Source organism: Chenopodium quinoa, unplaced genomic scaffold (assembly GCF_001683475.1).
Source record: "Chenopodium quinoa cultivar QQ74 unplaced genomic scaffold, ASM168347v1, whole genome shotgun sequence".
NCBI lineage: Eukaryota > Viridiplantae > Streptophyta > Magnoliopsida > Caryophyllales > Amaranthaceae > Chenopodium > Chenopodium quinoa.
In genome coordinates, this window is record NW_018745238.1 from 62,116 (window position 1) to 86,660 (window position 24,545).

The following is a 24,545-nucleotide window of genomic DNA, read 5'->3' on the forward strand; positions in this document are numbered from 1 at the left end:
ATACCATTTTGCTTATGGGAAAGGTTGACCAAAAGATTGTTTAGGATATGCAACAGTGCAACACTGTTTTTGAAGATTATTATTCTGTTTCCTTTTGCTGGAATGAAATGGCATTTTAGCTTGAATCACCTATAATTGAAATTGTTGAGAAGCTGTCTAAACTTTCATTGATGGAATAGTTATAAGTTATAATCCTTTAGAGGCTTTTTCATGAAGAGAGGGCTATCTTTTAATGTTTTTTATTGTAAAAGAAATGGGATGAGAAGGTGGTTTACTTGGAATTCTATGTTGGCTGCTAAGGATCTTGTATGAAGAGTGGATCTGGAGTGTGTTCTGGGTTTATGTTGGTCCAGGATCAACTCTTGAGACTTTATTTTTCCAGTTCTTTGTAGGGTGGTATTTTTCAAAAAGCTGTGGTGCAATGAAGTTGTCACGGAATGGCAATCTTAAGCAATTTGATTCAAAACTATTTCTAGCTTTCTTAATGAGTTTGTAGAGGAAAACAACCTTTACGTTATTGATTTTCTATTCAATGCTTAGTCTGAAGGAGAACAAATGAGGGATTTTGCGCTTATGTTAATGTGTGGTTGTTGAGTCTGTTTGGAAGCAAAGGAAAGTCTTAATCTTTAATTATCTTTCTAAGGGGAATATGCATGAGCATAATGTAGCCTAAAAATATTTATTATCCCAACCGGGTTTAGTTTTGCGAAGGAGCTGTAAGATCAATGATTGTCATGTAGCTCTTTTTTTAGCTTTCTCTTTGGCTTTTGAGTTTATTTGATGCTGCCTTGTTTTTATGGCCAAGATTTTTTGGTGCGTGGAAAATGAGAAGGAAATAATCTGTAATCAAATTTCACGTAAGCCTGTCGTCTAGTTGGGCGCCTTGGGAAATGTGTTTCACAGCTTTCACTTAGAATATTGCTTTGCTAGTCTGTTCTTGGTTTTGGGCAGAATGTAATGCGTGATTCTTTGGTTTTGGACTGATGGTTTTTGTTTCTAGACCGCTGTTTGTGCAAGGGACTTACATACCCTATCATAGTTTTCTTTATTGTAAAAAATTCACTTTGACTAACTACAATGACAGTGAAATGTCAAGATTGAAATTTTGGTTTCATAATAGACCTAGCTTTGCTATATATTTAAAATGTAAGATTTTCAAGGGTTGGAATTTTTAAGAGGTTGCCTATCAATTCTTCTCTTAAAGTTCCATTAGTTGAGGACAATAGACAATTACGTATTGATTCTGCTTTTCAGTGTAAGCTAATGTTGAGTGCGTAGCATTCATTTGTTGATGGTTTGCATCATAGGGTTGTTTAAATAGATTTTGGAGTGTATAATTTCACTTTTTTTTTTTTTTTTTTTTTTTTTTTTTGAGTGCTTGGCTAGTAGTTCTAGTACCTTTTTCCACACTTCTTTATTGCTATTTCCTATATATGTGTGCTGTCTTTCCCCATCTCTGTCTTTCCATGACAACTGAAGTTTTCAACATCATCTACTTCGCCTTCATCTCTGTGCTGGCATTGTAGGATTTAGCAAGTCCCTGAAGTATCAGTATTTGAGTGGACATGAAATACTCGACGATCAGCTCTCAAAATCTCACTCAATAAATTGCACCCCACCCCCTATTTACCAATAATAAAGAAAAATGAGAAATTGTAAAAAGTTATCCTTGTAGCAAAGTACTTGTATGTTTTCTTATGTTATTTTCCACCTTGTTTTTTATATGTAGGTCGGACGAGGAGCCTGTTGATCCTAAGAGGGAGATTGAAGAAAGCATCTGCAAGCCCAAATGTGTGAAACCCTTGCTTGATTACCAGGTAAATCATGTTTGATATAGAAATCTTTCTGAATGCTAGAGTCAGCAAGGACTTCAATAGAGATAATATCAATTGGAAAATTATTTTGTCCAAACTTTCTCCTTATCATGGGACATGGAAAACAGGAAAAGAGATAGGCTGCTCTTTCTTTTTTGTTGCAAATGTTTGCTGATGTGACCTAATATATTCTAAATACAGAAACAAATGTTCTGATCAGCCTTCTTTACTATTAAATTATTGTAGCTGCCTTAAATGTGTATTATTCACTTTCCACACGTTTTTCAATTAAGCATGTTTGGGGTATAAATTTCTTTAATTTTTCATATGCTCTCTCTTTTTTTCTTTCCTTTTTTTTTTTTTTTTTCTTATGACGAATGATTTTAAGCTTGGTTGGAAATGCATTTCTGATGTTAGAAGCTATAATGCAGGCATGCGTTAAGAGGATCAAGGATGATGAAAGTGGACATAAGCATTGCACTGGACAGTATTTTGACTACTGGTCTTGTATTGATAAATGTGTAAGTTTTCAGACTTTTTCCTTTGGTTAAAAACATTTCAAGTTGGTAGCCTTTCATCTTCATTTGAAACCTTATCTGTGAAATTGCAGGTTGCTCCAAGATTATTCGCTAAGCTGAAATAATAGTGGCATCCTTCTGGTGTTGCATTGAAGACACTCATTTCTTGTTGCTGTGATGCAAGCTCAACCTTTCTTCTCACATTGTGATTTTGTGTTGCACAATGAATGCCTTGGAATTATAATTTTGTTCTCTTAAAAAGCAGAAAAGAACACTAATTTTTCAGCACACTGAAAACTCTTTCTAGAATAAAAGTTTGTCTGTTACTCTGTTTTGACATATTCTCTAATCTCACCTTCCCATTTGCGATACTTAATCCCTCCATTGTGATTCACCGCCCGTTTTATTTACTTAAATATCCCATCATCCAATAGATGGGGAGGAGGAAAGTGTATCTCACGCACTACTGGATGCTCTACGAAGTGAATTTCTACTCTATTTAGCTAGGTTTTGTCATTATGAGAAAGGTACTGGTTAGTTTGAGATTGAACATGAGGGAGAGAACATATTGGAACAAGTAAATGAGCTTTGTAAAATTGTTGGGAATGCTAGAACCGAGAGGAGGGTCTCCAAAGGGTATATTAAGGTCACATGAGCGCAAAAATCACGAGATTATACGTTTATACCTTGCTATCAAGCTATTCTTGTTTCTTACCTTCGACTTATTTCAAAGGAAAATAGGAAAGGGTGGGGGAAAATTCATGCTCATCGCTTGATTATGCGGCCATCATCATGAGTTTAGGCTACATAATGGTTCACATTGTGCATATGGCTTGTCAAACAATTGTGCGTGCAATCATTGCTCACTATTTTTTATCACTTCAAAGTATGCAAGAGAATAGCCTATTGCTTAAAAATCTCAGCTTTGAGAGGCATCTTTTCATGATGATCTCTCGTAATAGGGGACAAGTAACATATGTCGGACATGAAAAAAAGTATACCTCCCCCCCCCCCCTACCATAATGTCTTCCAACCTTTTCTTATTTTTTATTTTATTTTTTATTTTTTCTGAACCTCACTTTGGGTTATTATTACTTATTACTCCTATATACGAAGTACATAGTGTATATACCTGTAATATTAGAGCATTTACCGTATCTAAATTTAATAAATAAAATTTATTTTTCGTATGATTCACAAATGAAGAAGTTCAATACATTGGTGTAATAAGATTGAATTGTTAAGGAGAATTGTGACTGTTTTGAATTCCTCTAAGTTATCCAACTTCAAAAGTAGCCATTATTTGATTTAATGACAAAGGCAGTAGTTATTATGTCTTAAGTTGCAACCCAAGCTAAGTATTGCCACTATTGTTATGGAAAATCACATTCTCAACAATTCTGATCCTTTTAGTGACCAAAAATTGAGAACTCAATCCCATTCAGGCACGATAAGAGGGCTCCTGCAAATCTGTAATTGCACCTCAGACATCAAACTTCCGAGCTGCATATGATGCTTGAATCAAAGGGAAGTCACCTTGATGGTCACACAACACATTCAGCTGTCATACATCTTTCAAATTCTTAGGTACCCAGAAACAAGATAGAGGAGCTGTCACAAATCTTGAGGCAATTCCTCCAACAAGATTGAAAAAACCTAGCAAAGAAAATAGGTTTTGTTAGCCAAAGGTCCAAAATTTAAAGTGAATAGTCTAAGGTCTAACCATGAGCCAACTACATTTTAATTAGGAATCCTGGGAAACAGAGGACACCACAATGCTTATGATGCTACTTAATGCAAATTTTAACAAAGGATATCGCTAAGTTATTCAAAGGGGCACTGTCAGTGTTTTTTTCTGGACTCACTACTTAACTACCAATCATCCAGGCAGAGAAGTAAATTCTAAAGATTGGCAAACAGCAGGAAGAAGAAAAGAGGATGAGAACTTTTCCAATGCAACCGTTATCTTGTAGGTGAATCAGTTGATAGAATCTCTCTTGAGGTTTGGCCACTATTCCCTCCCAAACAACACCTTCCTAGGTCTATCCAAGTTGACAATCCAAAAGAATTCTTCAGTTGCTTCAACTTGGAAATAATGAAGAGGTATCTAACAAAGTTCATAATCCCTTAGCTCTATATCCAAGTTGTAAGCAACTGAAGAATTCAAAGAGTAAATTTAAAACCAGTAAAATAGAGCTAAGGGATAAGCCAGAAATGGAGACATTGCAGTAGAGTTCCCAGTCATACTGGGGTTCAAATCACATGTACCACAGGTTTAAGTCCTGTTGGAAGCCTAATCAGTAGAGCTGTTAGCCTGTTACACCTCATGCTGGGAGGACTAAGAGGAGCTCATGAGCATGGCTGCAAACCCTATTTACTAAATTAATCTGAGTTTTCCAATTAGGAATTCATTGGGTAGAGGCTGCAAGTTACTATCATGAGTTGAGGGCCTAAGAACGGTTCTGAAAATAGTCAGGCTTTGAAAAAGAAGTTAAAACATTTAGTTGGTCATGAGCAGGAGACACTGGGTGAGAAAGGCAATAAATAAAAGATACTTTGACTAGAGCAGGTCTACAGTTGGGTTTTGATTCTTGAGCAATGTGTTAACCAATACTACTTCCGGCTACAGTTAGGCTAATTGTAAAAGATGAGGCTTTGAGAAAATTTCTTCTTGGAAGCTTTTAGCAATTTCATCAATACAGGTGCTGCTAGCTCCACCTCAAGAGTTTGATCCTTCAGCTAATCTTAGTCAAAAAGATAAGATGCTCAAAGTAAAGAAATAAGAAATTTAAGGGAGCAGAACAATTTATGGAAACAAAAAAAAGATTATACTAGTGGAGTAAGATGCACAAGGTCATAAAACTTATAAAACACTATAAAATGCACAAGGTCAAAGCAGAAAGAAACAAAAAAAAAAAAAAAATGCGGAGCAGAACACTGCAAAGAAAAAAGACAGTGTCTATGGAGCTTAATTAGTGTGAAAAAAACAGACAAGGTGATCAACACTGTAAAGGATCAACCATATGAAATTTAGAATTGATACCGAATGACTTGCACTAGTCCTCAATGCTATCTATGCGTTGCCGTACTTGTTCAAAAGCATGTAGCATTGATGCCCGCATGTTTGCTATCTCAACCAGTTTTTCCAAGGCTGTATGTCAGAAAGATAATATGTATATTATTACAATGAGAAAACAAAAAGTTGCTATAATAGATGTTAAAAGTTCAGGGAACACGTGATGAGTAAAAAGAATCGAAGAGAACATTCAAACCTGTTTCAAATGAAAGTTGAGCGGCTCCCAATTTAGGAGAACCTAATGCGCTGAAAACAGCAAGTGACTTTGATCTTTCCTTCTGTACCTGTGCAAAAGGATTTGATGATCCACTTGGCGAGCTATCTTCCTTGGCTATCCAGACAAACAACAAGGAGACTATCAGTAAATCTCTCTGGACAGCTAGACCCAACCAGAAAGGATACAAGAAACAGCACACAAACATCTGTAGGATACAAATGATTTTATAGCCGTTGAATCTAATATTTGAAAACGAGGATCCAGCCAAATCCTTATTAAACACTTTAACAGATGGTGTTCACATTACACAAAACATATCGCTCAAGCATCATCACCAGTTCATATAAAGTGACCTAAGTTTATTACCTGTTGTTTGAGATACGTCTTTGTGTCGCTGGCGCTTACTTTCAGATTTCTGCTGTAACCCACTATTTCCTTCATTCATTTTCTCAGAATCTGCAGCATCCTCAGATACCCACTTGCAGAGGGTAAAATGTGGTTCTGCAATAATTCAATACTGGAAGATTAAAAACAAATATCTAGACTTGTTAAATGAAACTGTGAAGAAAGTTTGTATCGAAGAAATACACTAAACTTCAATCTACAAGCAACTAGCATTTTTTCTAGTACTAGAACCCTCATTTCTACATTTAATTAAAACAGTTCTTTTCAGATCACCATCACCCTTTTCTGTCCCAATATTCCTATCCAATTTCAATATCATCTCTGACAACTTAAGATACTAAACTTATCAAAAATATCGCCAATTCATTATAGTAAAATTTCAAACTCTCACCATCACCCTTTTCTACTTCCAAATGAGTGGCAGCTGAGTGTTCTTTAAGATTCAATAAAACACTATTGACGCGTGAAGTTCCCATGGAATAACGAGCACTAGCAAAATCAAACCATCCCTGAAACCAACGTGTTGAAAGCACGAGTATTAAAAAACAGAAACGACACAATAATAGAACCAAGAGAAAACAGGGCTTTTTTTTAAAGGGCTTAAGTAAGCAAAAACGTAAGAGAATACTTCCTCCATTGATTGCTCCAACCTCACCCCTATATTAAAGGACTTTTTCTAGGAGTAATCATCACTGTGAAGAATTGCCGATAATCTAGACACCATAGCGTGACATTATAATTACAATTAAATAATCGACGACTTAGTTATTTACACATCATTCAAGTTCCTTGCAAGCCAGTAAGCCACCACCCGAAAAGGCCACGACTTTACCAAACTAATGTAATATACGAAGTACATGTCAATTAATCAACAAGAACTTGCCACAGCTTTAGTAACTATCTAAAATACAAACAAACTTGCATCTTCAGTAATAATAATAATTTAAAATAAAACCTCCCAACTTGCATACAATATACTGTAGAAAATCAACAAATTGATAAACACAAATAATTGAAGTTTCAATTACAGTAGAAAATCAACCAATTGCAATAGAACGAAAATCAATCGAATTTCGTTCCTAGAAAATTATCCTCGATTTACAATCAATTTATAACAAAAAATTGGAACGTAAAATGGCAGAAGATTGCAGATAACAAGTTGATGAAAAAGTAAATTAGGGCTTGGGAAATCAAAGTAAGAAAATAGAACCTGACGAAGAGTGGAGGAGAGTTCATCGAGTAAAAGAAGGTAAGAATCAAGGGAATCCATGAATTTGAGCACATCTTCATCATTGTCGTTCTTCTGATTTAGATCATCGTGATCAGCAGCAGCAGCAGCAGCATTATGCTGTTCGGTGATTGAGGATTCAATTTCAGACATAATTATTGATTTTTTCGGTTGAATTTAGGGTTTGATTCACTAATATTGGGTTCTGCTGATTGCAATATTGAGGAACTCACGATCTTTTTTTTCAAAAAATTACGGCGTATGTAAAGAGAAACAATACAGACTACGAAAGTACTCTAAAGTCTGAAGTTTGTAAACTTGATAGAGAGGTGGAGTATATCAAAAGTACCTAAACCGAGTTAAGCTTGATCAAGTGAAAATGAGAGCATCTTGATTGGAGGTTTAATCCTCACGAGTAATAATCTAGGGATGCAATTCTGTTACCTTTTCCTACTCTCTCAAATTGCGTCCCGCTAACTCGAATCAGGTTGACCTGTGAAGGGTTCCGATTTAATAGGACACTTTATCTTACCTACCAAAATAAAGATAAAATAACAAAAGTACTTAGCCGATAATTTGGGCCGGGTGGATATGTGAGAACTTCCGACATGATAGGGCCCTCTTTCTTACCAACCAAAAAATACGAGTAATAAAAACAAATCAAGGGGTAAGATAGTCAAATTATGTTGTCCTATGTGGGTGTTTCAGACATTTCGCCTTAATCAATTGGGTAACTGCTTGTTGAAGTCAGTAATTGTTTTTGGATGTTCGATCCTTTGCTAATTTGATACGGAGTAATTCTTTACTGGTGCTAGGGGTGTACAAAAATTGGCCCGGACCTGAACCGGACCGGACCTGACCCGGACCTGTTGTTTCAGGTCCGGTCCCGGTTCTTAAAAATCCAGGTTCCCGGTCCAAACCCGGGTTTTTAGGTCCGGACCTGAAACCCGGGAAAATCGTAATTAAAAAAAAAAAAAAAAAAAAAAAAAAAAAGAAAACCAAACTCTGAAAAATTGAAACTGACGTTAAAACTTCTCTTTCATATTTTTAAGTTCTAACCCTAACTCCCTAAGCCCAAACTGATTCTCTCAGCCTCCCTCAATCTCAACTTCTCAACGCGGCTGTCCCAACTCGCTCCGGCCACCGCCCACTGCCGACACCTCCCTCATTCTCTCAGGCGATGCACACCGATAATATCTGGTAAGTATTTGCTTATAATTTTGGTATTTTTAATTCGAAATAATAAATTTAAGTGTGAGAATTTATATGTTTATTCTTGTTTCAAATTTTCAATTGCTTTTAATGATTGTTTGATGTTTGCATGTTGAATTTCTTATTTTTAGTTCATCTCTTTCGAATTTCTGTTTTTTTTTTTTTGGTTTTTTTGAGTTTAGGGTTCATAAGAATTAAGAAGTTTAGGGTTTAGGGTTCAAGTGCGAAATTTAGTTCGAAATTTTGTGTTTATTATGATTATTAAGATTAATTTAGTGCGAAAATTTGTGTTTATTTCCTAAAGTATAAGTTATTCAAGGTAATATATGTCTCCACTTGAATTTGTCTTGATGATGAGAAATACAAAAAAAAATCCATCATTATCTCAATCAATATTTCTGTATAATACAGAAAACTGCTAAGTATGTACTCTATTGTATATTTGTATGCATTATTAGTCTCTGTGTTTGAATGTTATATGTGGCAATTCAATTTCACATTGTATTATGAATAGTTGAATATATACCATAATACCAACCTGCAAATTGATCCAACATAATGCGGCACAACTTAGTAACTTACTACTTCGTAATAAATTTTGATCGTTGAGAAATTTTTTGGATGAGTAGTGAACTAGTGATTCATTATATTAATCATTGTTTGGTTTTCTAATGAATAATGAATGGACTTGCACTTATTAAACTAACTCATACTCCGTATCATATACGCTATTTACCTGGTATTGATATTTCTAATGTGTATATATGGACACTTTTTAAGCTAACTTATACTTTAAAATTTGTGTTTATTCCTGCTAGGCTGCTAAAAGTATGGACTCAGATTATTAAGATTAAATAAGTTGGCTAACCTGTGTGTAGTTCAGGGGTTCTTATTTTTGTTTTTATTCTTGCAGGGAGTGAAGGAAGTCAAGGAACCACGGATTCTTATTCTTGCAATGTAAGTTGCTCTTAAATTTTTGTATAAAATGGTATGTGTATATAATTGTTACTTTAAAATTACTTATATTGTATATAATTATATTGTAGATGGAGAGCTCTCAATCCAAACGGTCTGCTTCTTTTTCTGAACAAACGTCACAGCCACTTTCTGAAAAGGATATGGAAGAACTGCAATCTACTTTTCCTCCTGATAAAAAGCTAAAAGCGGGGCGGGAATATATATGGAACAGAAAAAGTAAGAGGAAAGCTGAGTATTGGAAATATTACTTAGAGTACGTCGAGAATGGAAAACTACGAGCTGAATGTAAGTTCTGTCCTAAAACTTTTGCTGCTGATGGTAATCTTAATGGTTCAAAAAATGTTAAAAACCATGCAGAATCATGTCTCGGTAATCCTATTAATATAGAAAAAGAAAAGGGCAAAGAAAAGCAAACTAAATTGTATTTTGATCAAGAACATGAGAGTAGTGAATTAAAGTGTGGGAGTAGGATTATTAACTTGAATGATGTTAGAGAGGCATTGATTCACATGATTATTGTTGATGAGTTACCATTTAAGCATGTGAAAAAACCCGGTTTTAGGCACTTTGTGCAAGTTGCATGTCCACAATTTCACATTCCATCTCGTGTTACCATTGCTCGTGATTGTTTAAAGTTGTATTATAGTGAAAAAGAGAAATTGAGAGAAATTTTTAAGACATGTCAAAGAATTTCTGTGACCACTGATACTTGGACTTCAATACAAAGAATTAATTATATGTGTCTTACAACTCATTTCATTGATAATGACTGGAAATTGAATAAAAAGATCATAAATTTTTGTCCAATTTCTAGTCATAAAGGAGAGGCTATTGGAAAAGCAGTTGAGGCATGTTTAGAGTACTGGGGTATTGATGATAAACTTTTTACTGTCACTGTTGATAATGCTTCTTCAAATGATGTTGCTTGTGCACACTTGAGTAGAATGGTTAGAAGAACAGGATGTATAAATGATGGAAAAAATCTTCATGTTAGATGCATTGCTCATATCATTAATTTAATTGTGTGGGATGGTATTAGAGAACATGGTGTGTGCATTGATAGAGTTAGAAATGCTGTGAAATATGTTAAGAATTCCCCTGCAAGAATACTTAGATTCAAAGATCTTGTGCAAAAAGCAAATATAGATTCAAAATCTTCTTTATCCTTTGATGTCCCACTCGTTGGAACTCCACATACATAATGTTGGAAACGGCTTTGAAGTTTCGACGTGTTTTTAGTGGGTTATCTCTTCCTGATGGAGAGGATTTGAATGACAATGAAAGGCCTCCCGAACCCGAAGATTGGGAAAAAGTGGAGAGGTTGGTTTTGTTTCTAGAGGGGTTTTATCTGTTAACTAAACGAATTTCTGGTTCCCATTATGTGACAGCTAATAAAGGTTTAGGAGAAATTGCTTCTATGTATGATATGTTGAATAATTGGGAACAAAGTGAGGACTTGAATTTTCAAGCTATGGCCATTGCAATGAAAAAAAAGTTTGATAAGTATTGGGGGGATGTGAATAAGATGAATAAGTTCATTTATGTTGCTCTTCTTCTCGACCCTCACTCTAAGATGGTCATTGTTGAATTGACACTAACAGATATGCATGGACCGGAAAAGGGTACAAAACTTGCTAATGATGTGAAGGAGTTCGCTTACTCTTTATTTGAGGAATATAGAAAAATGTATGCTACTTCTAATATTCCAGATTGTGGAGATAATATGTCAATGGATATTGATAATAGTAAAGGAGTGGGTTCCGATTATGTGAGGAAACTAAAAGAAAGAGCAAAACGATTGAAGGGGACAAGTGGGTATGCGATAAGTGAGTTGGATAGGTACTTAAATGATCAATTAGGGCCGGAGGAGGAAGAACAAGATTCATTGACATGGTGGGGTAAGAATGGTCAGCGTTATGTGATTCTTAATCGCATGGCACGTGACATACTAGCCATCCCATTGTCGACCGTTGCATCGGAATCTGCTTTTAGTACGGGAGGTCGTACTCTAGATCCATTTCGGAGTTCTTTAACTCCTAAGGTAATGCATCGTTATCTTTTTATTTTATAAAATCAAGTTTGTTTATATCTTAATATGACTTTGTTTATAATATTTGTGTAATATTTTTGTATTGAAGATGGTTCAAGCGTTACTTTGCACACAAGATTGGCTTAGAGCTAAGGAAGTGCCAATTGTTGATGTGGAAGAAAATTTGAAAGAGTTAGAGGAAATGAAAGGTAGTAATAATTTTATGTATTTGAAATTTTGTTACACCAAATTTATTATTTCATTGTTATCAATCATTAATATATTCTATATTGTATTTTATTTAGAGGTGCAACGTGGTGAATCTAACGATGTAGACGATGAAGTTGTTTTCGTGGACTCATTAGTATGAATCACGCGATCAAAGGGAAAACAGCTCGTTGGAGAATTTATGTATTTCTAGTACTTGAGAGTTGAGACTTAAGAGAATTTATGTAATTTTATGAGTTTTCGTGGACTTATTTGTATTGTCGGTGGACTCATTTGTATTTTTGGTGTTTGAGAATGGGGACTTTATAGACTTTATGTAGTTTTGTAATTGATAATTTTGGTTTGTATGTAATTATTAAATTATGCAACAGGTCTAAAAATCACAAAACAGGTCCATATGCAGGTCCAACAGGTTTTGTATTAAAAAAAAACGAAAAAGACACAAAACATGTCCATTCAGGTCCAAACCCGGACCGGACCTGATTTTTCAGGTCTGGCCCGGAACCGGACCTGTTAATTCAGGTCCGGTCCCCGGTCCTCATAATTACCCAATTCAGGTCCCCGGTCCAAACAGGTCCGGTCCAGGTCCGGTCCGGTTTTGGACCGGTGTACACCCCTAACTGGTGCAAATGCCAAAGGTCGGGGAACTTCTGCTAAACCAACTTGCTTTTAGGGTTAAGTTAAGGTTTTCTAAAAAATATACCAAAAGAATAATTGATCAAGTTCACGGATTCACCTAATTTTATAACATTTGTTTTTTCTTGTAACTTTTTTATGTTATTTTATTTCGCAATCGTATGCATAGCTTGACGGCTTGACCCACCCCGTGTCTTGCTAGCCTCCTTAGTACGAAGTAATTTTTATACTTTTAGCGGATAGTTCAATGTAATTAGGTCAACACACGAGCTGACCTATTATGCTTGTGTCAATATTTTAAACTAATATCAATCCATGCACTTCTCATAGCCCACTGATGTGCCTATTGTGCCATGTTGAACTAGTGATTAGCTCATGTCGTATCGGATCGGCCCTCATGTTGACTCAACCCATGCTCACCTCTAGTTGGATTGAACTAAGCTCGTGTGTCTTGGAGTTGGTTAGGTCTAACTATCTAGGCAATATGTGGTTGGAGCTACGAGTAAAAGTTTATTCTAAACTCCCAAAGTGCTCTGTGATACTCTCCTCTCCCTTTCTCTGCAAATTTGCGGGAGCAAACAATTCCCAATTCTACTACCATTCATATTCCAGAAGCACATATTGCGATTGCCCTAAACATTCAGGTTAGTTCCGAGTTTTGATGAAGAAATTATTATGATTTCTCCGTTTAATTTTCCCTATTTTTTCTTTTTATTTCCTTTCTATATACTTCAATTCCAATTCCAAGAATTTATCATGATATGATCAAGAATTAAGGGGCATAATTCAGCAATTTTTGGGACAAATTGAACTATTTTATTCAAGTTCGAATTGTAGGGGGATTATTTTGAAGATAACTTGGGTTGATGAACTGACCAATTTGATAGTGTTTCCTTGTTTCTTTAGAAGGATGCAATCAGAGTTTTGTGGAATGTCCAGAACCTGTTTGCTGAAATGCCTCAGTGAACACTTGTGTGAATTGTTTGTAATTTAGGACTATTTTCCATCAGAGGGACTATAAAAAGCTAGTGAGATGATGCCAAATTTGATCCTTTAGTTTTTTAATCTACATAAGAAGAGATATGCTTGTTATTTAACTATCTAGATTGTCTGAGAAATCGTTTCGAAATGTCGGTCAGATGACTTATCTAAGACCATGTTCATAATGGAGAAATTTTTTTGAGTATAAAATAAGTTATCAAGTTTCATTCTTAGTCCTTGGAGCCTACTACTTCAGTTACCTTACCACTTATCGACTTTGTGGTTGGTTGCCTTGCAGGTTATGGAGATAGATAATGCAAATATTGATTGCAATCAGGAAGACGAGTATGTATTGCTCGATCTTGATGCGGTTTGTGGCCAAGTTGACATTCCTCCAAATGAACCATACATTTTATCTGTATGTTATGTAAGCTTTATTGGACAATTATATCATGCCTTGAAAGAATCCTTTCTGAATGACGCTGTTATTATGAAGAAGCCATATTTCAATAAGGAAGATTGTTTAATTTATCAATGAATGAATTGTTACTTTGTTAGTAGATTAGGATATCTGATAATGACATTGTACAATTGTATGAAGACAAAATAGTTTCTACTCTATGTATCCTTGTAAGACTATAAACCAATTAACCAATGGGATTAAATGTGTCTGGATCATTTTTATGCTAGCTTTTTGGAGTTTCTCATTTTGAAAATCTCCAGGAAAATATATATTTCATCAATTATAGTTGATGAGATATATGGCTGTTTTTCCCTCAAATTTTAGCTTATCTGCTGTCTGCTCTGCGTAGTGCAAAGTTTTCTCTTTTGCCATAGAAGTTGATTAGATTATCTTCTTCTTTTATTTCTCTAATTCTTTCGCCTTTTTTTCTTTTCCTAATTGAGAACAATGCTTACACTAATGTGTCTCACTCACTTGAATTACTTAGCATACAAGAGTGTACAAGTGTATCATTACCTTATGTGGTCACTTGTAATCACGGAATCATCTCACGTGTAAGCTCCATTATGTGCTATTATGCTACGTGGATTTTCACCATGCTTATTCACTGTAAACCCTTAAGATCACATGATATGGAAAGTGTATGGGTTATCTTTCAAACCTAGCTATAGATGCATCTACTACTTTTGGGGCATTCTTGATCCTACATATGACTTGGAAAATGTCTTCACAGTCCACATGTTTATTTTTTAATGAAAGGCTAGGTTTCATACATGTTGACCTCCTAAAGAGTTAAATTGGATCATCATTAAGGGTCTTATTTCATGCCCACATATCCTCCTCTTTGTGCCACATTGTTGCTAAGCTGTTCTTCTGTAGTTCTTATTGGTTTTATTTGTACTTTTTGTTAATAAATGTTAATAGTTTGTCAAAGTAAGAGAGGTTGAAATATAAGATGAGAGATCTTTTTCATCTTAGATCCTGCCTACAGCAAAATAAATACTGGCTAGTTGTTTTTGGTGTCCTTAAGGTGAGCCATCACTTCTCTATGTTTTTTTCCCATTTCATTTAAGCGTGGAAAAACCATTGTTTTAATTGAGGTTGACAACATTATTTTAAAGTTTTGATTTTGTTTAATGTTTTATTTACGAATTATTTTTCCCTTTATGATATATGGAATTTTGACGCAGGGTTTGGATACACAGAATCCAGTACTGGCCATTGGGAATGACTTGAAGCTGGTGAGTTCTCATGGTCCTTATGTTTTCTTGCTAATGCTCAAGGTACATTTTATTTCTCATGTAATAGTACATCCTGAATTTGGTCAAAGGTATCTTACCCTGATTGCGTTTAATCACCTCATCAGCCCATCTAATGGGTAAGGGCATGGTCGAGTTAAGGACTATTTTAGATACTATTTCTGTGTTATTTTGTGTTCAAGGTTCTCATATATCCCACTGTTTCTAGGGTTCAGATTATAGTAGCGGCAGATTCCTGGCATACAAGCTATCCCTTTGATTTCTTTTCTTGTTAAAAAGATCAACATGTTAAACTATGGCTGAACAAAAGATTTAGGACTAGAGACAAAAAATTTGATATTCAATTTCAAGCTAGGAGAAAGGTTTAGGGACATAGTAAGATATAACTAGGCTTTAATTTTTTTTTTTAATTTTTTTTTTAATGGTTGATAATAAACGGTGGACTTTTCAGTAATGCTTCTTTGCTAAGTGCATTACTTTCTTGGATTTAACCCTTACTGCTTTGAAAAAATTATTGCGTTTGTAACACTAATTTTCATTTGCAGATAGGAGAATACGAAGAAACAATTGGAACATGCTTAATCTTTTCAGAGAATGGTGAGTTATATTTTCCTCTGTTATGTGTAGTCTTAAAGGATAAGCATCAAATATAACATTACAAAGTCATGTAACAACATTGAGTTGAAGAACACTATTATTTTTTTTCCTCTTTGAAATGGGAGAAACACCACAACTTGAACTGATGTCATTTATGCTACTGAAGAAAGCAGAGATCAATTGTGTTGTATAATTTGTTCTCCTACTTGTGTATATGAGTATATCTAAACAAAGAAATACAAGTATATAGTTTGATTTCTCTGAAATATGCTAGGAAGAACATAACTTTGTTTGAACTAGTGGATTGGTTTGATTGTCTGTATTATAATTAAATGTAAATTTGACTGAACGAGTATGAAGAGCCTGATTTTATGTTTCATCATATTGATTTTATTTTTGGTAAATGACTTATCTGTAGTTTTCTACGATTTTTGACAGAAAAGACATCTTTACTTCATGAAGAAATAGGACCTTCCGAAGCTAATCGTTTCAAGAATGATCGTACAGTTGACCCAAATTTGGGTTCATCCAAGCATATAAAGCCTGTAACATCCCTCCACAAGATTCTAAAATTTAGAGTGCTAACTGAAGTTGATGGGAAGGATATGATGGAGAAACCACCTGATCCTCCCGCACAAGAAAATGATCCAACTAAGAAGAATTAAGGGGAAGGTTCTTCTTCGGATCCCTTGTCTTGGTTGGGAATAATGACTTGTTCTATGTAGTAACTGGTAATTTAGAGTTCTTGTTTGGTCAGGGACTCCATAATGCTTTGATACGGATGCATTAAGTAACAAAATATTAACATGTACAGGTATGATAGCTAAGAATACCCTCTGTATTTTTTGGGTCGCCTAGTTTAACGACTGCTGAGCATGCATTCCTGAAATTGTAACAGCTGCCAAAAATGATGAATGATAATGACCTGGTCTCTCTTTTTCCCCAATTTCAGGTATCCAATTGTGGTTTTGAATTTTGTTCATGTATTGTTTATTTTTATGCATACTTAGTTAAAGTCTTGGATCCTCCATTGGATGGAGAGGTAGACCAAATTGAAGGGGTTTGTTTTAGATAGTAGAGGAAGTTTAAAAGGAAATAAGGGGCATTTTGTGTGTTGGAAATTTGGAATGATGGGAGTTTGGGACTTAGGTTGAAGAATAAAAATTATGTTGAATTGTTGTCTCTTTTCACCTTTTGCTCACTTCCCATAAAGTACTTAAAAGAGGGGATGATTAAACCATCTCCTTACCTTCCCAGTTTTCACCTCACAAAACACAAACCAATAGCCCAAGGGAGTAGCAGAAAAATGTGAAAAACACTCCCTGAATGTGTGTTGTATTTTTCTACTACAATATTAATAGTGATTCGTTAGAAAATACATGCAACAATTTTACAAAATAAACAGGGCAGTAGCAGAAAAGTGCAAAAACCCTCCCTGAATAACCATGTGTTGCAATTCTCTATATTAATCGTGATTCATTAGACAATACATGCAACATTTTTACAATTTAAACAACTAACACACCGGTACATTTGGATTTAATTTCCTTCAAATTTCTTTAGAACAACACTACAAGTCTACAACCAAAGCTGAGATTCTATGTAGACATTAATCTAGCTTTAATTTGCTTTCGAACTATGAAGATACAAGCCACAAGAAGAGAGTGCACCAAAGAGTGAGCGCAATTGGGGACAAAGCATAAGTCCATAACATTATTACTGAACTTTCACTCTCGACCGTTCCAAACATCTCTGTCATTGTACCTGCAGCAAAATCCATAATGAGCAGCTCGTAACATAGAACGTAAACTTTAGACTTGAAACAACGAAAATAATACCCAATGTTAACAAATTAACAATATACGTAGTATATTTATTCAAGATTGTTGATAACAAGTTTATATATACGTATATTGTACTGTTAGATTCATCTTAAAATGTACTTACATGGTTTTCTTTTCTTAGAGTTTGTAGCTTGTACGTCTTGTAATAATATACTCCGTATATAAAGTGTAATCAATAGTGAAAGCTCAATATATATAATAATGCATTCCTTATAAAAGTAGAGCAACATTTTGGGGAAGAATAATACAAGTAGATGTTTATTCGTAAGACCATAATCCCAAGGGTATAATTAGCGAAATTCATACACAATGAAGGTGATGTTACTTACTAATGTTCATTGCAGGTGGCACTGCATATTGAAGAAGAAGAACAAACATAAACAGAGGATTGTATTGGATTATGCCAAAATGCACTGCTCCGCGTACAATAAAGATGCCCAACAATGGAAGAAATATATATCGAACTGCTATGATTCCCATGACTATATTATGCTGGATTCTTGATCCTTTTATGCCTGAAATGCACCCGACTTATCAGAACTTGATTCTTATATCTACTAGATGAGTTTCTAAATATATATACCTCCAACAAGACTTGCTCCTAGTATTAAGGTCATGGCCGGGATAGCTGCATCTCTGTTTGTAAGAGCAATTTTATAGAAAGATTGACACTATTATCTGATGTACTGAAAGTCTGAAATCAAACAAGAGTTCAAGAGTGGATGTTCATAGACTACAACAGTACATACCCAATCAGATAAATGGAGTCCTCAATGATATGGAGGACAGCTTCATTGCCAATAAGCAAATTGCGTAATGCAGGAATCATTCCAACGATAAACCCAAGTATCTGCATGATTATAAGAAAGTTACTTGATCACCATATATAGTAGAGATTTAGTTTTAGCAAGCTAGCCTATGACAGCAAATGTGATAGTTCATGGAATATTGTAATTATAATGAGATCGATAAGAGTTAAATGGACATGAATGACAAACGAGTACTCGTGTGTGAGAAGATAGCCTTTTAGGACATCCTGAAACAAGGAGCATATATATGTAACTGTAATTAACAAGTGGAGCAAGTATAATTTATATACGAGCATTGATGGAATATTAAGAGAAAGGGCGACGAGGGAATACCACTGCAAGAGTTGAAGGTGCCAACAATTCCTTGAGACTGATCTTCTCTAAGAATTTGATTATCCAATGCTTTATCCTAGATGAGGAAGGAACCTGTTGACTCATAAAAAAAGAGTATATCACATCAAAGCATCTTTTAAATGCTTATTTGATCAAACAATTGTAAACTAATACAAGTACTTGGTTATTGAGTATGTAGCGGTTCATCAAACGAAGAAAATTTTACCTCATTTCCTAGATCCATGAGAGAATAACTTGCTGTATGTAGAAGGGGTTCTACATAGCTCTCTGATGTCGATGCATTAAATTCATCACTAGCTTCAGTAAGACTTGCAGGTACTTCTTTCTCTATGAACTCCAATGAAGATAGGCGGACAATGTTGAAAGCATATGACCAGCAAATTATGGCCCCTAACTGAAGCATTTGATCGCACACAAACAGAGTTGACAGTTCAGTATGCAATATAACAGACCAACATAATGATAGCATGCGTACAAGTTTTTACTCAATCCAAAATCAGTAATCACATTCCTATTTCAAACAACACTATCAATATAATGACCATTCATATATAAAAGTGTTCAAGTTAGCAATCATACCGCCATGGAAAGTGAAGCATAAGCCATGCCATAAGAGTAACAAACATCAGGTGCACCAAAGGGTCCACCCTTCTCTTTACATAGTGCAGGGATGATGATAATGGGCAAGTTCCCCAAGTTCCCTAATTCGGATAAACTCAAATAGTAAATTCTAAGGCAGAAGCTAGCCTTATTTACGGAACCTATACTGAAGGATGAAACCTTAACCTTGAAAAAAAAAAAACATTGACAACTTCATTCAAGTATCTTAAATTGATAAATATATGTGACTCGATCTAGCTTGTTCTTTTGATATTTATACCTGCAGAAGATGAACCTATAATGAGGCCTTTTAGATGCCTTGGAGCTCTTGTAATTTTCACAAGTACCCATCCAAGTGCCGAACCTAGAAGATTTGTGATCAAGACATTTACTGGCATAAACCACCTAAAAACGAAGATAAGATTCACAAAAAATTAAACAAAAAATCTATGAAACATATATCAGAGGATGAACATACAGTATAGTAGATGAAACTTACAGTGTGCGTAGGCTCTCATAAGTCACACTTTGTGCCAAGTTGCTACCCACGAAAGCCGGATTGTATACAAAATACACAAGCTAAATTATCCAACAAGAAAATGAAGAAGATTAAACACACATAGAAAATCAGTGCGGTTACATAAGAATGGGATAGATCCTCTCCGGTTACTAGACCATATATAACTCGATGATCCAACAATAAGAAATTCATATATGCAAGTGCTTTAATATGTAACAAAAACCATACATATTAATATTACCTTGTTCAAGTACTTCCGCGAAGTGTCACGCAAGAGATCAACACGATCTATGGCGAGTAATGAACCAATCGCGGTGATGATAAGAAGCTTGATAATGGGCATGGAAGCTACTAAAAGTAGATCTAGGACCTTCATCTTGGCAACTTAGTTATCTTATCCGACCAAATTTATTCCTGTAACAAAATCAAAGTCATGTAAATCAGATTATATTATACCCCATAAAAGATTGGATGTGTGTAAATCATTCAAATGTATTGATAACTTTTTATAATCAACGTCTATTACACGTAACATACGGAATATATTGGAGTTATGATGAAATAATTGAAATGAGTTATGGTAATATTTTGCATCACGTGGACGTGCAATTGTTCGCAAATTGTCCAGCATCATAATTGTATATAGACCTAATCAACCATTACAATTCAATTCAACAAACCCTATCTATATACGTAATATATCTATCTAACATTTTAACCTCACATGAGTTGATGATATGACATAACTAACCCAAATATCTAACCCTTCACATCTCCTGAAATAACGAATCTATGGCATTTACAAATTTTGCTTTTTTTTTAAAAAAGGGGTTTGAGGTTATCTTTTAAGGATGGAGGAAGTAGTTTATAAAGGTTTATATGCATATGTCTCAAAACGATTTACTTCAATGAGTATAGATTATTCGCGAAGGTACATTTGTACAAAATGATATGAGAGGAAAAAAAAATATGGAGAATGAGAACAAAGACTAGTAATGTTCATGATAACATGAATAAAGAAGAAATAGTGAATATTAATAAAGGGGGGAAATTTTATTTTACCACCCTTCAAAACACCATACTTATATTTAATCACCTGTTTTTTTTGTTTTTGTTTTTTTTTATTTAACCTCCTACGAAACAAAAAATAAATAGATTTCGCGGCATAGGGTTGGGGTGGTGTAACACCCTAGAAATTTCTTTCCTTTAAAATACCTTTTAAAATACAAAATAGGAAAATCTAAGACATTACCGCCACCGTGAAAACGGCTAAGCCAAATATCAAAGACACACAACGGAAGACTATCTTTAGAACCATTCAAAACAAGTCAATTCAAAAGTCAAACTAAACGAAAGTAAAGTCAAACAAAGTCAACTTACAATTTAGAACCATCATAGGCCCTTAAAACCAAACAATACTGAAAACCTTTACATTAGTCTCATGAGCATAATAAAATAAATGATATTCAAAGCAAATAAAACACATCATATTCCTATGGAAACTATGCATGAATCGCTCTTTACTCAAGCCCATCATGAAAATGCTTCATCACCTGAAAAACTTCTCTCTACTTGTCCCTACTACTCGCCATTAAAAATGGGTCGTCGTAGGGCCAAGGTAAAGACAAGGCCAAACAAACATACAACACACAATCAGCAATGCTGAGTACATAAGCGTAATAAAACACACTAACATGCTTTCATCCTATCCTCACACAACTTACGCTGTTGCACCTGTAAACAAGCATGCAAGACATTCAACACTTAACTAGACAAATACAAATGTCCATTTAATTTGATTACGCATCGAACGAGTTTTCAACCAAATCCCTGCCCCAAATAAATTGAGGTAAACTACACCGGGAGCTAACCGGGCAGGCAAATGTCACATGAAGTGACTGGACGTTCTGCGCATAAAATAAACAAAAAGGAAAATACAACGTCCTGTACTCCCAGTAGAAGTCATGGTTAAATATAAAACCCCATAACTCCCCCCCATATGTTCATACTCAAGGTATATACGTTCCAAGAGTTTTGGTGCATAATCTCTTCCACTTTACGTTGTTTACATATTATTATACTTGGTGATGAATCTCAAACCATAACACAATCAAACATTATACTTCATTCAAGCAATCAAACATACCAATTTAATTCTTGAATAATAAGTGACCAAATTAATTTAATTGTTAAACCTTTTTTTAATCTACCTCGGTGTCAAAGACACCTTAAACACATAATGCGCCGCAAATCCTATCCCTCGGTGTTAGAAACACCTTAAGTGCACATAGACACTGCAATTTAATTTATTCCTGTGTACTAAGACACTTAAATAACTCCTTCTTCATGCTTATAGCATCAATTAAAATTATATGAACCATAGTAAAATTTCCTTTTCATATCCCAAACCAAATTAAACATTTAGTTTAATTAAACATGTCTTCCATCATGATAATAATAAAAGTGTGTTTCATAATCAACATGCCAACATAATTAATTCCAATCACAAATTCATCATAAATAATTCATACATCACAAATCATTTACCAACAACAATCCAATCAACAAATTCCAACCAACACCTATCATGATACTAATTGGAATTAATTAAACAAAGCGTAGCATGCTTCTACATATTCAAATAATTACCAAGTACGCGAACGCACCTTGAATATGATCTCAAAATCGCGACGACTAAATAAAATCACTCACTTGGAAGTCTCCTACAAACCAAAATTACAAAGAGGCATTAATACATATTCCACGCAAATTTCCAGCAATATATACACTCTTTAAATCACTCATAAACCCTCTAAAACATACTGAAATTTAATTTAAAACCCTTACTTTTATAGGGTGATTAAAAATCCTTTCAAGGAAATAACTATAGCTTAAATATAAAAATTCCAGCTTTATTAAATCATCTAAAATTCCTGTAACTGTGTTTTAAAACACTTATTTCAATAAATTTAAATAATCCATAAACAATTTCCATCAATTTGCATAAACTTAGAAACCTAGGGTTTATAATTTGGGACTTTTTTAAATTCAAAACCAAATCTGAAAATTTATATACAAAATACTTATTATCAAACATCATAAAAATCATCACAAAACCCATAATTAATAATTAAATCAAGGCTAGATTAGGTTTAAAAACAAAAGAGAATTTTTTTTTTGTTCGAACACCGCACAGCCACGACCACAAGGCCGGGCTGCTACCGCGCCCGCCTGGTGGCCGCTGTTGTCGGTGAGTGCTGGTGGTGGTGGCCGTCGGCCGGTGGGCAACCGTGGTGGTGGGGTGTGTGTGGGTGGTGATTGAAACAAAAATAAAAATAAAGGGGAAGGGGAAAAATTAAGAGAAAAAAGAGAGAATAAGAGGAGAGAGAAAGAGAGTTACCTTTGGGTATTCTCCACCTTGGGAAAAGTTTAATTTTCCCATGTGATGGGTATTTATACTCATTTTTCTAAAACCCTCATAGACTTATATTCCCTTTTTACCCTTAATGATCTCTTTCCTAATCAAACTAGTATTTTGACTTTCTTTAAAAACTCATTGACTATAAAATTTCGTTTTATAAAATAATATGCCCCAAAGTTTCCAAATCATTAAATAATTAAAAATAAACTTTTAATTAAAATAATTCTTTTTAAATTAATGAAACACCATCAATACATTTTGAATTATTTAAATATTTTAAGAAATACTTATTTAAGTTAAAATACGTATAAAAATACGGGATATTACAGGTGATGGGGGTTCGATTCAGGGAGGGGGCTGTTTCAGGGTGGTTTGGGACTTTGGTGGGCGCTGGCGATGTTGGGGGCAAGGGGGCTGGTTTAATTTGGGGGGTGGGGGAGGTGGGTGGGTGGGTTGGTGTTTATTTATGAGAATATGGTGAATTAATTAGGCCCTGTTCACTTCACCTTAAAAAAAATAGCAGTAAAAATAATTTCAATTTAATAAAATTAGTTTCAATTCAGTAAAAATAATTTCAGTTCAGTAAAAATCATTAACTTTAAAGAAGAAATATAATAGAAATTCAGTAATAAAACAATATAATAGAAATTCAGTAAAAATAATTTTAGTTTAGTAAAATTAATTTCAGTATAGTAAAAATAATTTAAGTTCAGCAAAAAAAAAAAAAATTCAGTTCAGTAAAAATAATTTCAATTCAGCAAAAATAAGGTGAAGTGAACGGGGCCTAAGTTTGGTGAACTAATTAGTTTCAACAACTTTTAATGTTGATTTATTTATGAAAATACCACACTAACCAGAATGTTTTGTTGATTTATTTAAAAATATGTCACTAGATAAACGATTTTTATCATGACGATTAAGCTGTTATGTAGGAGGAGAGGGCCGATCGTGCATTCATATTATGGGAAGCCTTTCCACAATCGAATCTATTATATAATTGTAGAGTTAATTTTTGTGACACTTCACCACAATCCTCCAAATCCCCAACACTCAAATTCTATGCATTTCACTTTTTTTAATTAAAAAAATAAAAAATAAAAAAATAAAACATTACCTATCCATCCCAGTATATAAACGGATTTTTCACCATATACCCCTGAGTTATTTTTTTATTCACCATATATACAAAAAGAATTTCAAATTCACCAAATACACTTGAGTTTTAAAAAATTGTCACCAAATGCCCTTAATGACTAACGACAGTTAATTCCGTTTGTCATAAGGGCTAATTATGCCACGTGGCTTCCTATGATTGGTTGTCTTTTTCATTAATTAAATTTTTAAAGTAATTATTTA

At 34.4% G+C, this 24,545-nt stretch overlaps 4 protein-coding genes across 5 annotated transcripts in view; 2 read left to right on the top strand and 2 right to left on the bottom strand.

The window, feature by feature from the left end:
• The window catches only part of LOC110711113 (cytochrome b-c1 complex subunit 6-like), a 4,919-nt gene extending 2,216 nt beyond the window's left edge, over positions 1–2,703 (top strand). The window contains exons 3-5 of the mRNA XM_021889480.1: positions 1,730–1,817; positions 2,246–2,335; positions 2,425–2,703. Coding sequence (XP_021745172.1) covers positions 1,730–1,817; positions 2,246–2,335; positions 2,425–2,457 — 211 coding nt within the window. The 3' untranslated portion in view covers positions 2,458–2,703. The remainder of the gene's footprint in view (positions 1–1,729; positions 1,818–2,245; positions 2,336–2,424) is intronic.
• Positions 2,704–3,495: 792 nt separating this feature from the next.
• On the bottom strand, positions 3,496–7,658 carry LOC110711111 (coiled-coil domain-containing protein 115-like). The gene is made up of 6 exons (XM_021889479.1): positions 7,241–7,658; positions 6,422–6,539; positions 5,992–6,126; positions 5,605–5,739; positions 5,376–5,483; positions 3,496–3,988 (listed from the first exon to the last, which is right to left on the bottom strand). The coding sequence occupies exons 1-5, from the start codon at positions 7,409–7,411 to the stop codon at positions 5,389–5,391; spliced, it is 654 nt and encodes a 217-aa protein (XP_021745171.1). The 5' UTR covers positions 7,412–7,658; the 3' UTR covers positions 3,496–3,988; positions 5,376–5,388.
• A 5,166-nt stretch (positions 7,659–12,824) lies between these two features.
• Positions 12,825–16,623, top strand: LOC110711106. Its single transcript, XM_021889472.1, has 5 exons — positions 12,825–12,985; positions 13,621–13,740; positions 14,976–15,026; positions 15,590–15,641; positions 16,080–16,623. Exons 2-5 carry the CDS (start codon positions 13,624–13,626, stop codon positions 16,304–16,306), a joined length of 447 nt encoding a protein of 148 aa, XP_021745164.1. The 5' UTR covers positions 12,825–12,985; positions 13,621–13,623; the 3' UTR covers positions 16,307–16,623.
• A 445-nt stretch (positions 16,624–17,068) lies between these two features.
• Positions 17,069–20,428, bottom strand: LOC110711105 (protein PIN-LIKES 3-like). Of its 2 annotated transcripts, XM_021889470.1 has the most exons (11): positions 20,306–20,428; positions 20,010–20,182; positions 19,748–19,827; positions 19,529–19,653; positions 19,228–19,349; positions 18,854–19,042; positions 18,628–18,720; positions 18,235–18,335; positions 18,069–18,121; positions 17,815–18,000; positions 17,069–17,405 (listed from the first exon to the last, which is right to left on the bottom strand). In XM_021889470.1, exons 2-11 carry the CDS (start codon positions 20,142–20,144, stop codon positions 17,278–17,280), a joined length of 1,212 nt encoding a protein of 403 aa, XP_021745162.1. In that variant the 5' UTR covers positions 20,145–20,182; positions 20,306–20,428; the 3' UTR covers positions 17,069–17,277. The 2 variants fall into 2 exon arrangements, with proteins under 2 accessions (XP_021745162.1, XP_021745163.1); XM_021889471.1 differs by lacking the exon at positions 20,306–20,428 and having other exon boundaries at positions 19,748–19,789; positions 20,010–20,107.
• Positions 20,429–24,545: the final 4,117 nt, after the last annotated feature.